The sequence below is a fragment of the Ips typographus genome, linkage group LG9, assembly GCF_016097725.1.
Source record: "Ips typographus isolate SLU linkage group LG9, UJ_Ityp_2.0, whole genome shotgun sequence".
NCBI classification, from domain to species: domain Eukaryota; kingdom Metazoa; phylum Arthropoda; class Insecta; order Coleoptera; family Curculionidae; genus Ips; species Ips typographus.
In genome coordinates this window covers 4676780-4693296 of record NC_138430.1, presented here as the reverse complement: position 1 = coordinate 4693296, position 16517 = coordinate 4676780, and the positions used below count along the sequence as shown (strand labels likewise).

Below are 16517 nucleotides of genomic sequence, written 5' to 3'. Positions count from 1 at the left end.
ATTATCTCGTAAACGAAGTATTAAATTAGAATTGTATAAGAGGTAATTAATTTTTCATCGTGAACAAGAAATTTAAAAGAAACTGTAATTTTTGAAAAATATCCAAAGACGTAGAAAATAAGGCAAAAACATGAAAACCATCTTCCTGTATCTACGCTTCTGGAGAATTTTGGCAAACGTCATTCATAATGAGTATTAATTTCTAGAGTGCTTGTTCCAAATTTGATCCAACGGTCTGACAGTTATGACAAAAAAAAACGATTTTTTAAAGTGAAATTTGAAGAACTGTATTTTCCTTAGAAAGCCTTTTTCAGAAAAATGACATAATGCATGTTAACTTATTTTTTGATGGGCTATCGAACGGTGAATTATTGACATTTAAAACTGGACCACCCTGTATATACAATTTTCTTATAAAATGCACGAATTGGCTGTAAAAAAATTAAAACTAGAATTCTCTGCCTAAGGCCCTGGCAAATTTAAAAAGAAATAAAAAAAATGAGATCCGTATTAGGACATTTTCAAGTAAGAACAAAAAATTCACTTCTCTCAAAAGATTTCAAAAACCAAAAAAAAATTACGTTTTCTATGATCACAAAACTGTTCTCCCCATAGTGGTCCTCCTTATCCAGGACACATTGTATAAATGACCTATTTAAGGTTCAACTAGTAAATTTTAGACCATTTTAGTAATTGAACAAACCTAATGCAACCAACCCCGATTTAACCTGAAGCAATAGTAAACGAGATTACTTCAATAATTTACCAAAGTTGGCAAAAGCATTATGGGTTTATAATATTTAGAGCTATTATACCGGAACAAACTAATGTATAAACAATTTCTCCTCAAGTTTTCAATCAATAAATTCGAACAAGCTTGAATAGCAAAGCATAAATAAGCCTTAACATTAAAATGTCCTTAGCATTTTAAGGGTCAGTTGAAGGTAACGCTTTCAGAATCTTGATATGTGACTGGAAGTTAGGTAATCCACGTTTTGCATGTGTTGTTGTTTCAGTAAGTACACACAAAATGGGATAGGGAAAGACAAAAGTGGAATTTTGTGTTTGTTTCCTTTCTGGCATGTCGAGAGAGTTTTATTTTCCCCGAACTGGATCTCGAATTCCTTTTGCAAGATTCTCCATCAAATGGCTTTCCTTCGAGATTCATGTACTTCACCACCGCCTTTAATAACAATTTGGGTGTTTTGGAACTTCTAATGAGATGCTTGATACTACGTGTGATGATAATTATTATACTACAAGGTGGAAACTTCCGGACGGGATTAATATCTCAAAAGGGCGATGCGAGGATGCGTCTCTAATTACTCGAACCTCTTGTCGAGACTTTAAAAAAAAAAGAAGTGGAAATTTGCATAAAAGCGTTCCCGCATTATTTAAGAGCACTCAAAGCGTTTGCGGTTTTCATGATATCAAAGTTTTTAACATCAATCTTAGAAGTAATAAAACACAACTTTCTGTTTGAATATGGGAATTGTTAGATACTACTTACCCTGGTATTCCTCCACTTTCCATATAATTCGCCAAGGTGACGTCATTGGACCAAACGTCAAACTGCCATTTTCTAAGCCCTAAAACGCCACAATGCACCCTGCCAGTGTGGATTCCCACCCTCATGTTGACGTTTACGTTCATCACGCCACGTACCAACCTAATCAGAAGAAAAAAACTGATTTTTTTCATTTTTAATTGACATAAACCTATAGTTGTGATGTCAAGAAAAACCTGTTTTTTTTTTTGACCAATTAAAATTACCTACTGTGCTATGACTTTATGCAAATGTTGAACATAGGTATGCAATACTTTATAATGCTTTTAATTCATTATAGCCAACACTTTCTCATTCAAAGTGTTTTTAATTAGTATTCTGGATACTTTTACAATATTAAATGGAGAAATTCTAAGACGTCTTGCGAACAGAACAAGATTAACTTAAAAGGTTTCCGATGTTTTAATTTACTGGAAAAATCTGAAGAAAATGGGACAAATCTCTCCCGCAAAGTCGGTTTGTTTAGGTCGGCTTTTCGGCGCAAAATCCATGTCTTACCCCCAGAATAGGTTACGGAAAATCTAATTAATATTAGAAATCCTGAAGGATTAAACTTAAAATAATCAGGCAAGTGATAATTACAAGATTTACTGTCAGCTACAGTTTTGATGTTGCTTGTAATCTTAATTTTGACTTGACAGTGGTAAGTCCACATGTGCAACATATAGCCAGAAAACATTTACGAGAAGAAAAATAAAATATTTTGCTAATTTTTAACAGTTTTGCTATTCTAAAAACCACTTTCCACGACTGTAACAATCCAACTATCCGAAATTCTATTAACTCTTCATTTTCCCCGCTGTCTCCTTGTATCACTTCCATTCTTCCACTTAAAAAGTTTCGCCCAGATACGGGCGCGATTACATTTAACTTGAGGCAGCCATTCTCAAACTTTACAGCTTTAAACTTAAAAGGGATGCTACACGTTCCTAATATATTGTATTTAGGATGTTAAAAGGCTCCTTACCACGCGAAATTAAACGGATTTCGTCCTAATTCGATCAGTGTTTGATTTGTTAAAGTTGTTGGAGAAATATCTCCTTTGCTGGAAACTTACTTATTATAAGAATTTAATTAAGAATAAGTACTTCCATTAAATACTTTAAGCGTGCAGTAACAAAATTGGTTATTTCATTTGGAGCAAGTTTCGTTCCCCAGATTCCCGGTCTAGGCGAACAAAAGTGAGAAACTCCCCCAAAGGTAATCCGTTATACCTTCTTACAATCGATGGGGTTAGAGAACTTTTCCTACTTTCGGTAATTTCTTAGACGTTGATGAATGTAGTTTTAACGAAACTTTTCCAGTTTCAAAATTACATTTGAATGGAATATAAAATTTAGGGTTATCCAGACTTACGCGATGGCATCAATCATGTCCAGACCCATCTCAACTGTGCATTGGGCGTGATCTGGCCTCGGTTCTGGTAATCCAGAAACACAATAGTAACAGTCCCCCAGGAGTTTAATGCGCAAACAGTGATGTTCAGCTGCTAACTTATCGAATCTGGAAAAATTTGTTTTGATTACCTGCACCAAATCAATTAATGCAACTGAATGTGTGCGTAGGACTATCCAGTTTGCTAGTCTAATTGACTGGTAAAACTTTTCCAAACTTACCAGAAGCTTTAAAACTATGCAGTTTCTAAATTACGTCATCGGGAACAAAACCCCCAACCAGGGAAATTCATATTTAAATATTAATTTAACTCGTCCATGTAAATTGCGTTCAAACGGTCCGGTACGTTTGAAAGTAATTAAACTTTTTGAATTAAAAATATTTTGTAAATTAATTTTGCATGTGTTTGCCCTCTCTCTGTACCAAATACGCAGGCAGATTAATTGTCTTCCATAAATAGGAAACATGTGATAAGAAGTGAGAAACCATTTGTTGCCATAATTGTCTAGCTCGTTGATTTCTACTAATGATTATCTCTTCTTTCCCACAAGTTGTCAATTTTCAAAATTTCCAAAAAAACTCTGACTTTAATAGGGGAAACTTGTAAATTATAATAATTATGAAAAGTTATGCAAAGCCAATTAGGATTTCACTTTGAAATTAGCATAGTAATTTAAATATTTTATTCGTTAATGACCTGGCAAAAATTTGAAGAAAATTGAGAAGTTTTTGTAGCTTCATTTTGGTGTATATTTTAAAGTCTTACCTGGCAAATAGTTCGTTTAAAATCCGGACAAGTTCCTCGGCCGTACATTGATCGGACAAAGTCGTGAACCCACAAATATCGGCGAAGAGAATACTGGAACAAAAAGAACGATAATTTAACGGGACACCTTGATTTATCGGTTCTCATGAAAACGCTAACTCGATTCTATTTATCTTTTTCCTCCCTTTTTCCCCCCCTTCTTTTATATGCAACACTCGAAACTTGACGGTTTCGGGTTCGATTCCTAATCCAATCGAGTTTCGGGTTTATTTATGACTTTTTTATACATTTTGAAAACCAATATCATTATAGGGAATGTATTCCAAAACTCCTATCCTTCGTCACTCTATACAACACTTTTCACAACTATTGAGAGTTTGTGAAACAAATATTCCGGCTGAATAGAGTGGGTAATCCATTTTAAAGTGTATCAAGTCACGTAAAACGCGCAAACTGCACCAACCAGCTACAAACTGAAAATTCCGGTAACTAGAACATTTACTTTCAGGGTAAAGTCTCGCCAAAAACTGGAAAAATCGAGCAGAACGTGGTCTTGTTTACCGATTTATCTCTGTCTTAATAAACATTTTATGTTGTTATTCGTTGGACCTGGGGAATTTTCCAAAGGATTTACCACATAAATTGCCAGGTTTAAGAAAACATTCTAGTATTGCTTGACTCATCTGTTATGGTGCAGAATTTAGGTAAATCTCCAGCAGCTCTAAAGCTCTAAATGCTACTGAAAAGTTTCTGAAAAAATCTTCTACAACTGTCTTTCCTATAACGGTTTTAAATTGCCTTTAAAAACCTTTTAAGAAATTCCAGTATTAAACTATTGTTATCCTAACGTTGCCACATCTATATGAAATTATTGTGACACGTACAATGTTTGTTCCTAAAAGGATGTAAATATAATTTTGTTATGCATTTGATGACTTAAGAAACAAAATAAAGGTAAACCTCACCTTACATTATCATGCCTCTGAATGTATATTTTGTGGAATTGTTCTTCTTTCGGTTGGCCTGCGATGTCAGCTTTCATTTCCATAGCTACGTGTCGAGGCAGAACCGATAAAAGCAATCGTTCCTGCAACAAAGTAAAGGTTTTCCAGTCAAATAAATTGTTAGATCACTATATTTGATCCGACAAGAAGGATTGAAAAACACGTATAGAACAAGAAACGTAGAGTAAAAGGAAAAAGAATTAGCATTGTTGCCATAGAGAAATAATTTCAAGACTATTCACTTCAGTGTGTCGTCATCTTAATTTAGTTTGATTTTTCTAATACATTTAGTATTACAAACAATAGTTGTTTCTGCCTTGAAACAACCAAATCAAACATTAATAATCTTGGCCTTCAAAAGACTATCGTTTAATCCGTTATTGATGACATCCAAAAATAACCATCTCGTTCCGTAAATATCTATTATTAGCCTCGGTCCGTAAAGTTGTAGTTTATTAACCGGGATCGGGGGAATATGCAGATCGAATCTTTCGGTCGGTCGAAGCTACACGCTTTGTTTTCCAGATTCCATTCTGAACGTCTCATAGCTGGATAATCAACTACTGATTGGAAAATGTCTGGATGTTATAGTAGATGGATAATTTTACCTAAATCCCGGTACGGAAAGTGCTGGATTAAGCGCCATTCTGAAACCCACGTATTCTAATCATCAATAGTGACACGGTGCATAATAAGGAAAGTTGTCAATAATTATGCAGGTTTAAACTGAAATTGCCGTGAGGAAAATCGGAAAATAAACAGAAACATTGAAAACTCGTTTCCGTCTTAATGGGGAGGGTTTATCCGGAAATTTTATGCAGCCATCCGAATATTTTTTATTAAATTCATCCGCATTTTCCGGCAAATAGCTTTGCTGATGAAAATATTTAAAAAAAAAGTTTTCCTATTATCTATATAGACAAGTTTTTACCGAAATTTTGTGAATATACGGAAAACTTTAAATTGGTATTGTTGTACGGATTTTGTGTACTAGTAATAGTAGTTTTTTCAATTTACAGTCACAGAAGTTGTACTGTGCTTTGAATAACAATTTGAAAAGTTTGCATATCAAAGTTTATCAATTTTTACATTGCATTTTTTTAATTTAGTTTTTTTGTTAAATGGTTTGTAAGGAAATCAACAGTAAAAAGAAAAACTCAATATTTACCAAACAAAGACGAGAACTTGTAGATTGTTTCTCGACTTGACCACCCTGGAGGATTCTCCTCTGGTTCGTTCTTTTAGCGTGCCCCATTTCTATTATATTACAGTTTGGAGAAAGCTATTATGCTTACTTTGTACTATAAAGACGTTTTTATTATTTTGGATTTTTAAGTGGGTTTTTATTGGTTGGTGGAAATCAAGGCTCGCAGGAAAAACAGTATTTTCTCTATTATTATCTGACATTTTTTAGCTTGACTAATAAGCCAAAGCAAACCGTTTTACAACTTCAAAAAAAAACTAACCTGCTGTTGGTTTTCCCTTTGTATTTTCAATCGTGCCTCGATGCATTGTCTCGTCTCTAAAAAAGCCTTTCTTTGCGCCACTTCTCTCGGATAATGAGTACAAACTCCGGCCAGGTTCGCACAAAGTAGAATCACGAAATTGCTGACGATCTGGAATCGATTAAACGGCCAATTAGTTCGAACCGCGACCAATTTCTTTCGTTCAATTACGTGAGGAAAGTCTTGCAGTTTGCCGACGTAGACGAGCAGGACCAGTTCGATTACAGCCAAAATTGTGCCAGAAAGGACGGCGTCCTTTAACCTGTTGGGCATAAGGGCGTAGGTCAGGTACGTAGAAATCACCGCAAATTCGGTTCCTATTAATGGTCGGCTCACACCGAAAAAAAATGCAATACAGATCTGAAATAAGACAAAAAAGTTAATCTACAATTAGTTTTTAAAGAAACACAAGGTGAAAATTAGTGATTGGTCCAGAAAAGCAGCAAGCTGAAAGCTGCTTTTTATGTTATCACAAACTACTTATTGTGCTTGGATTTAGACAGCATAAATGCAATTTTTAATTCTGGCAAAGTCATGTGATTCGTAATTTAATAATTTTTAGGACATTGATACCCATTACTTCAAAAACTTCAAAAATCCAGTTTTATTAACCGGTATTTGAAAGGTCGCTTCATCAAGCTGAAAATTGTAGTCTGTCAAAATTACCTAACCTAACCCAACCTGTCAAAAAATCACGTGACTTACTTACTAATTTTCCAGCTAAACTAATTATATTTTTGCCTAAATTTTCTTTATTTTAAAAATATGAATTTTACTGTCTCGTGACCGTTTTAGTCATTTTCAGTCGTTTAAGGTTAATCTTTGTTTTACTCACAGCTTAATAAACTAGAACTGACTGTTGCGTCACAATCCCCAACAAAAAACGTATGTGGGTGATTAAAACTGTGATATCGATTGATTGTCAAAATTATTATAGTTTTAGGTTATAACAGGGGGTTACAACAAATTATATAGTATATAACCAACCAATCAACGTTTTTACAACAACAATTAAACAATTTTTAGAAAGTTTAGAACACTTAGTTTATAGAACTTTCAAAATGGTTCCAGAGGTCTCTAGAAATTTAAAACAATTCTTGTAGAGGATTTTGGCACTTAGAAACTTAGAAATTTCTCAGTACCATTTAGGGATCTCTGACACTTTCAAAATGGTTCTAGACTTCTATGGCTATTTAAAACAGTTATGGAAAGGTTTAAGACACTTGTAGAAGACTATGGTACTTTTTAGAAGGTTCTCAGTAGTATTTAACGGTCTCTGACACTTTCAAAATGGTTCTAGAGGCCTATGACGAATTAAAACAGTTATGGAAAGGTTTAAGAGACAGAGATTCTCAGTAGTATTTAAAGGTCACTGAAATGAGATAAGGGATACGTGACGCAATAGTTACAACTCACTAAACAAAAAATGTTGAATATTTAGTAAACATGAGCAACAAAGACAATTAAGTGATATTTCTAAGAAAAATGGTTTCCCTAAAACCGGTCGTTCATTATTCGGACAAAAGTTTCGTACTCCTGTACTTTTGATTAAGAAACAACCGTTAGGAAAGTGGAAAAATTACCTCAATTAACCAAACGGGGAGAGCATTTTAATTTAAGCACTTAATTAATGATACCTGTAAAATACCGAGAGAAAACAAACGAATGAGGAAAGAAATAAGCATCGTTCATTTTTTATTAGCGATTTTGCCACCCACCCTAGGATTAATGATTTACGATCAAACTTCTAAAGTGGTCGACTTTGTTATTTATACTGTCCAAAGCTGTGAGCGCAACGGATTAAACTCTAAACTGGAGGGATTCAAAGCTAACCCTCTAAAATAGTCGTAATAATAATGCAAAGAGGGGTCCGATTTCACTTAAAGTGAAACGAGGACAAATTATATGCAAAGAATGTCAGGAATATATTAAGCTAATGCATGCAGAAATGAATTAAGGATTTCTCTCGAGTTTACGTTTGACGCATTTAGAACAAAATGGCGGGGGACTTGGTTTCTGGGATTAAACTGAGATGCTAAATAATGCACTTACCTGTAGAGTTACGAAGGTCAGGAGAATAAAGTAGGAGATTATAATTAGGTAAACTTCGTTCATTGTTGGTTTTGAGACCACTGTCAATAACACTGAAACAATAGAAAAACTTAATTATTGGCAGATTAAAAAATAATATTTATAGAGTTCCTGACCAAAATAATTTGAACTTTTGAACGCATCCGAAACATGGTTAGTCGCTTTATTTGTTCATAACTCAAATAGAAACTGGAAATTGGCCATATCACCGAGCAAACCTTTGAAATTCAAAGCACACACGTGAATATGTTATTTATTTTAGGTTAATTTCTCCGGCTTTTCAACGAAAAAGCATTAGTAGAACAAAAAGCCACCTGAATCTCTGGAAGCAATTTAACGAGTGCTTCCAAATCCTAAATCGATATTTAATATGTTCTTGCAATTCCCCTAGATAATCAGCGCTATCAAATAAGAATTTCGCAATGTCAAGAGATTTATTATAGCCAATAATCTGAAAACGAATCTGGCTCAACGTGAAAAATATTTTAAAAGCTAAGAAAAGTCAACTAAAATACTTACTCACCTCCATAAACAGCGATACAGCAGGCAGAAGTGCACATAAGCACCACTAAGTAATGCAAACGATCCTCGTAATGATCACGTGGCAGGATAAAGTCAACAACCCCCAGCAGCAAAAAAACGATGCAAAGCAACAACAGCAACGATATCAGGTTTGTCATATTGCTTTGGTTCATCTTAAGAAAATATCTTTGGTATAACATTTCTACCTGAAACAAAACATGTAACGTGCACCAGCTGGTTCAGTCAAACTTGATTAACACTAATAAAATTAGCTGCCATTGCAGACATCTGACGGTCATACACGAACGAGTAATGTCTTGCAGGACTTAATTGAGGACAATAAATTTGCCAAATGTGCTTCACAGGAAATTCGATTTAACTTTAGAGGAAAAGAAGGGCACTAGGTCAGAACAATTTAGTTTAGAATGTTATAAATGTGTGGTATTAGATTGACCAGGGATAGGAGTTGTCTAACATTGTTATTAATGTTTTTTTAACTGGAATAATACTTTAATTATATGATCTAGTTTAAGAGTATAAGTACTCGAATTTCTAAACAATTAGCTGTGTCTATCAACGTACCAGCTTCATCTCTAAATGTATCAAGTTCCCAATTTGCCACAAAATATTAAATGGCCTTTAAGTCAGTCCGCGGGCGATTAATATGTTAATAAAACTTTACAGATTCCCAAATGGGACTTGGGTAACAAACTTGAGGGCACATAGGGGTGGATTTATCAAACACACAAACTTTTGGGTCGGGGAGAATTATGACACCCTATCCCTTTTTTTAGTTTGGTTTGCTAAAGACCTGGAGCTCCTACTAATGTGTTTAAATTGTCTTTTTTCAAAATGTCTGGCCAATTAGCCAACTATAGATAGATTTTATTAGGGAGGTAAAATCTGTGTCATTTATAGATCGATCAGGGTAGGGAGTTAACCAAGAATATGATTTGATTGCTGTATGGAACTCTCTCAGTTTCTAGAAGCTTTAAGTAGAGTAAAAATTCCATTAATCCCAAATTTGCCGCATCATCTAACCTAGAAGTCGCTTGAAATCCATCAATCTTGTGCTTGTTTTCGCGACGACATAATTACCCCCCCAACGACAAACAACAAAAAGACCTAGACTTACTTGTTCATTTTTAAATTGATGAGTACTACAGAGTTTCCGAAGGAGTCGCAAAAGCTTCCGAAAGAATCCGGGCATTTCGTTTTTGGTCGTCTGATGCGAGACCAATAGTTCGGCTTCGACCTCGCCACGATTTTCCGGATCCGGAGAATTTGGCCCGGAGCCATTTTCCCGATTTGGCGGCGACCTTGTAATGCTGCCAACCTAAAACCAAAAGAACAAACATGCAAGCTTATATTATAGCTACGATTGTATGAGTAATATGCAGGAGGGTCATAAATCAGAAAATCGATACGTACGCGTAGTTTTGGTCTACAAGGAACAATAAGGACACTAAACTGAGGTAGTAAAGTAAGGTAAATATTCACAACGGAGTGAAGTTGAATTCCTTCACGTAAAATTAAAGTAATACCTAACACTTTACTCTTTTTCAACTTAAAGAATATTAAATTTATTGACTTAAAATTCAATTAGACTTTTCACATTTATCACCCTATATGCAGTTTTAGTGGGAATTTGTCAGTTTGTAGTCCAGATTCATTTACTTTGACCTCTTTTGTGCAATTTTCATTCTCTGCACTTTTCCCGTAACTTAACTAGGTTAGGAGATATTCCACAAAAACTATTTTGCAGACCAGAAACTCCATTTCCCCGAAAAGTGCCTCAAAATTTTGATTGTCTATACCTTGGCTGTTTTTCGAGGTACAGCAACGGTAAACCACTCAAAACCAAAAACACCAAAATTCCGCCTCTTTTCAGTGGTGTACTCCACAATTACCTTGGTGGCTTTTGGTGTGCAGGGTGAGTCAAAAGAGTGAAGGTAGTTAGAGTTTGGTCACCCTGTATGCAGTTTCAGGAGGAAATTGTCGGTTTAAAGTCCAAATTCAGTTTCCTTTGACTTTTTGGTGCAATATACATTCTTTGCTTTTTTCTCGTATCTCTGCTAGGTTAGAAGATATTCCACCAGAACTATTTTGCAGACCAGAAACTCCATTTCCATGAAAAAGTGCCTCAAAACAATGAGCTATAGCTCTGCTGTTTCTGGAGGTACAGCAACACCAAACCACTACAAAAATGTATTTTTTTCTCCTTTTTCTAGTGGTGTACTCCACAATTATTTTGGTGGTTTTTGGTGTACAGGGTGAGTCAAAAAGTTGAAGTTAGAGTTTGGTCACCCTGTACACAGTTTCCATCTACCTTGACCTTTTTCGTGCAATTTGCTCTATTCCCCAAAAACTATTTTGAAAAATTTTCAAATTAACATTCCGTAATTTGGTTATTACGACAGTTACTTAGTTAATTTGTAGCCCTTAAAATGCTCTTTTAACCATCCTATAGTGTTTTAAACGAAAGTGATAAATATCCAATTAAATAAGAAAACAGTTTTAATAGTAATTTAGTAAATTACTAAGCCGAAAAACGAGAACCAAAGTATTTGAAAGTACTTTCTTCATTCCATATTAGAAGCGGTTTAAATTAATCCGGAATAAACATTCCAGACTTTATCTGTAGTTTCTCGTTCTCCTGAGATTTCTACCGGCTTAATAATTTACAACGTTCTGGCCACAACTTTCTGAGTTATCCTCGTTGATTTTGTAACCCAATTAAAAGACATGTATCCAGAGAAAACCAAAAATGGCTTTCAGTATATCGAGTTTTGCAGGCTTTAAAACAAAGCGATAATGGAAGAAAGGAAAAGTTCGTTTCGTTAAAAATAAAAAGGTTTGTTGTTATGTTTTCCACTGCAAGGCTTTGTTTGGACTCTTTGAATTAGGGAGAAACCGGAAAATTGATGTTAGTTTGGTATTTTTAAACTTGCTCAAAAAATCAAATTTGCATTTTTTTTCTGTATTGTCCTCAAAAAAAGTCAGTTGCATAAAACAAGAAAAGGAAACCGATAAAACCCTATCAAAATAGGGATTTATTTTATTCAAATCCTAAATCCAACTAGGACAACTCTACTACTATTTCCATTGTCTTTTCCGGGTTGTTGTTCGGATAATATTATGCGAAAATCGCGTGTTTTGAATCGCAGTTTAAACGGTCGGAAGATGTTCGCCGATAAAATTGCAACGAATAAATTGCTCTAGCTTCACTACTAAACATTAATTAAAAAAGTGTCAGAATGATAAAAAAAAGTAATTATCTGACCAAGTAACACTTACCGCAATTAAACTAGACGATAAACTACCCTTATCTTTGGAACCGAAATGCTCGATCACCTGCCAATTACTTTTCCGAACGTTTTCTCCAGAGGGTGCGTTTCCACTATATCCACACCCTGTTGCCCCTCCAACGCCAGAAAATGGACTAGTGTTAGCTGTCGAGGTAGGGGTTGAAAGGGGTGTAGTAGTGTCAGTACCTAAAAGTAATTTTTCGGGTAGGTTTCATACGAAATTCTTTATGATAACTTACCACTTTCATGTGACGAATCAGATGATAGTTTTGGTGGTTGTTTCAAACTAGTCCATCGTCTCCCAATACCCCGTCGTAATGTAGAACTGTCCTGCAACCAACCAAAACACTTGGGTGAGTGCCAAAAATCATTTTCCCTTTCAAAAGCAGGGCGATTAATTTCTCGGGCGCGTGTTTCGTACATAGCAAAAAGCAAACTTATATTGTGTGTGTGCATGTATCAAAGTTGGGGAAACTCAATTCGGAAAGCGATTGAATATTCAAGACTCGAATATTGGATATGACTTAATTAACTTGCTTGTTTATTCTATTCAATAAACGGTAATTATTAAGGTGTGGGTGTCGCAAAATGGCTGTAAAATCGATTAAGCGAGTGAAAATGTGTTATTGAATCTAGTTAGTCTTAGAGAGAACTTTTGCTGGTATAAAGTTGGTCATCAATACACCACTTTAGTTCAAAACTCCGGCAAACCTGGAATTTTCAAATCAAACATTTCTCGTGGGAATCTAAATTAAATGAATCAATCAGAACATTTTTGATACTGGTAACAAAGTAAAACTTTGATTGATTCAACATTGGAGTAGTTTAATATTTTTTTGTAAACAATTTAATTTGAGTTTTTCTTTTTAAAGAAATTTTGGTAAAGTTAAAATAATTCAAAGCGATCAGGGAAAGGAGTTTGAAAACAACTTTATGAACCTGCACTTCTTCGGATTTTTTGTTATTAACTTAAAATGTCCAAAGATCAAACATAAACGGGATTTTCATCGTTATTACAAAAGCTTCAATCGGCATTAAACTAACTTTATCATATCTTTCGGGTTTCAAAAGCAAACGAGAAACACACAGCTGTGTACGACAGGCTTTCTACTAGATTGCATTCCTTCTCAGATTTCTACTTTCGATTAGAAACACCTTTTAAATTAAACGCGTTTTGACTAAAATATACCTTTGCCGACATAAGAAAATATCTGAGGAGTTCAATTCTAAACTAATTTATATCTTTGAGTCTGAGAGTCTGATCAGATATCGCAAAACTTGGGTATTTTGGAGAGTTTTAGGAGATTTTTAGTATGAATTATTACTAAAACGGTCAGGTATAATATATCCTATAAAATACGACACCCAAACACAAAAAAATTTTAAGAGATAACGAATTTTAAAATAACTACAAATGTATGAATTTATCCGGTTAATTACCAAACTACAGGAAACCAACAGAAGAGATTATCGGAAATAGATATAGCCCAAAGCTGGCTCTATAAATCAAACTCGCTTAGAGATATGCAAAATGATTTATTGAAATCTACTGTGATTAGGTTTAATGGCATTCCAAAGTGTTTCACCTACAAAGCGTATTCAAAAAAACGTTTTTTCCAGTTTCCTGCAAAATCTAATAACGGAAGTTCTGCGCTTGCCATTGAAGTTGCTCATTTCGAGAACAATGCATTTACTTTCTTTCAAGCGTGCTTTGAAACTAGTTTCACTTGCTTCCACTTCATTTTTTCCAAGCTAATTCACCACTATTTCGGTCGATTTAAATTATTTAAATGAAATTTGTGTATGAATGGAGGGGTTAAAGTGGCACGTGCCTATCCTTTAAACTTTTACGATTCTTTAATCCATTTCGGTTTTGTAGATTTATCCAAATCCTTCACACGTGTAAATGTGTGGTCCATTCAATTTGGCTAACAATAGACGATTTACGATTTTTTTATGCATTAAGCTTTTACACAATAAAATAGGTTTTTGCTAGAGAGCACCAATAGAATACTCTCCTTATATGATATTCCTTTCACGGTGGCGTTTTCAAAAGCCCCACTTTCTTAACTATTATTAAAATACTGAACCATTTCATTTAAGAGGGCTTTTGTAATTAAAAGAATGGTCAACACAATTCCTGACTCGAATAACAGTTATCAGCACAAACACTGGATGAATTTTAAGGCAACGTTGTATTCTCCAACACGTTTCCTATTGAAGAAAATTGCTCCTTTTTTTTGGGGTAATTTACATAATAGCTCTTGTTGTGCTCTAAATATTTGTCTGGAAGCAATTGGAGTCGCTTTGAAATCCAACACCTCTGTGTCAAATTTCTAATTAAATTACTAAATTAGGTTAGGTTAGTGTGATTCTCAATTAGCTGGTTTCAAACTACTGACAAACTACTGACTGTCGTTTCATCACTCTTACCATTAGTGACCAGACAAAAGTGTGAAAATGGAAGTTAAATCAGTTAACAGCGTGAACAGAATGAATAACTATCGCCGAAATATCTTTTGACCAAAACTTTGCCAATTTACTTTGGGCTCGCCAGCAATCTTGGATAGGTCGGTCAAAAGTGAATTTAGAGAGAGGGAGTTTTGAAACTACGTTCAAACGTTTGAAATATTAAGGCAGTCAAACTCTAAAAACTAGGCTTTCTGTAGATTTGTAGAGTTCTAGACCCAGTTTGTCTAATCGAAGAGTGAATTTTGGTTGGTTTTTACATTTTTGACAGAAAAAAATAACAGTGATGATATCAGTTGTTTCAAATACAAGAACGTCCAAATAACCATCTTTTATCACCGTAAAGGTAGGATATCTGTCTTGCAAATTGGGCAATTTGACAAAAGTGGGGCCCAAACAAGAAAAATGATGATTTATCGTCTCGTATTCCATTCGGGTTCTGCAAGGGAGATGTTTTGGAAATTTATAAAACGGTTTTTATCACTTACTTGCTATTTTTTAAGTAATTTGAATTTAGTTTAGTTTTTGATTAACCTTATAGTTGATGAGGCCGAAATAACCCCGTTAGCCGGTTATAATGTATCTTTATTGAAATTACTTCCTCGAAACCTAACGGTCTTATCGCTAAATTCAGGCGATTCATCACGCCTGAATGTTTGCCCTGAAATTTCGAGTGTTTTCGGAACTAACTTTGCCAAGTGCGAATAATCAGTTGCTCTGAAAGCTCGAATTCAAATTTCAGCTCTTCAACTTGCACTACCTGTACGAACAGATTAGACAAAATCCCCATTCACTTCGTTCATACTTGATGTATGAAGAAAAATCGCACGTCTTGCTAGATTTGCTTCAAATGAGTGCTCCTGTCTTACCGGAGAAAAATATATGAATGGTGCAATTTAATTAACGAAACAGAGGCTTTTTCCAGAAAAAAAAACATTAATGGAAGTGGAAGCTTAAACAACGGAGAAATATATAAATCACCAGGAGGTGGAAAACATTTTCTTGAATTTTTTCGTTGTTTTCATCCATAATAATTTCGATCTTTTAAGTGTAATGTAATTGTAGACTGGTATATACAAAAGATTTTCCTATTCAATAACGGGATTTTTAGTTGACATGAATCTAACCGGTTTGTTCAAAATTGAGTCAAATTTTGGGTTCACAACTTGGCAACTCTGATTTCTGTAATATTCAACAAATTACCACCTGTGTTTAGTTAATTATTTATTCCCACTTTTACTATCACGTGACTGCATTACGTGCATACGCACTGTAAGAACATGTGATAACTAGGAATGAACAATACACTGTTTATGAACACTTTTCAGTGCCATTTAGTAAGTAATAAAATAGGTGATAACTAAGATTAAGTTGCTTAATAACTGAATCTCCAAGTTCATTCAGCTTTAAAGGCTACACTAATTAAGCCGGTTAATTTTAATTAGTTTTTCTCTGGCACTTAACTTTCAAGCTCAAAGGCTGCGTCACGTTGGATTGTTTAAGAATTTTCATTTGCGTGTAATCTACTTAACCCTTTTTTGTCGACAACGGTTCTAGCAATTTTCAGGAATTATAGGGACAGACAACCCTCTCAAAATTAACTGAAAAGCATCCAGTGTCCTGTGTTTTTGGAAATTCACGTTTTGAACCTTCTTTTTCCCCGATTTTACTTTAGGCGCCTGATTTGATCGTTTTTAGTATGCTAAAAGGGATTAAATAAACCAGTTAGCTTAAGCAAACTATATCTTACGGTATCTCGTTTTCGGTCCCTTAGGCTCAGTCTCTGTTTCCAATCTCTTTTTGGGGTCGAATCCGTACTCGAGGGACTTAACATTGGGGTCGACTGCATATTCTGAAAAAATGTCAGAAATTAAGTTGTTATACTGAAAA

The 16517-nt window shown here is 34.7% G+C and overlaps 1 protein-coding gene across 1 annotated transcript in view; it reads right to left on the bottom strand.

Annotated features, from left to right (window-relative positions):
- Positions 1-16517, bottom strand: part of LOC145733432 (adenylate cyclase type 6) — a 48337-nt gene that overhangs the window by 7217 nt on the left and 24603 nt on the right. The window contains exons 3-14 of the mRNA XM_081986250.1: positions 16378-16479; positions 12398-12488; positions 12148-12344; positions 9986-10186; positions 8852-9056; positions 8290-8381; positions 6409-6597; positions 6199-6348; positions 4694-4815; positions 3729-3821; positions 2924-3070; positions 1511-1669 (exon numbers count right to left, since the gene is read on the bottom strand). Of these exons, the coding sequence (XP_081842376.1) occupies positions 1511-1669; positions 2924-3070; positions 3729-3821; positions 4694-4815; positions 6199-6348; positions 6409-6597; positions 8290-8381; positions 8852-9056; positions 9986-10186; positions 12148-12344; positions 12398-12488; positions 16378-16479 (1748 nt within the window). The remainder of the gene's footprint in view (positions 1-1510; positions 1670-2923; positions 3071-3728; positions 3822-4693; positions 4816-6198; positions 6349-6408; positions 6598-8289; positions 8382-8851; positions 9057-9985; positions 10187-12147; positions 12345-12397; positions 12489-16377; positions 16480-16517) is intronic.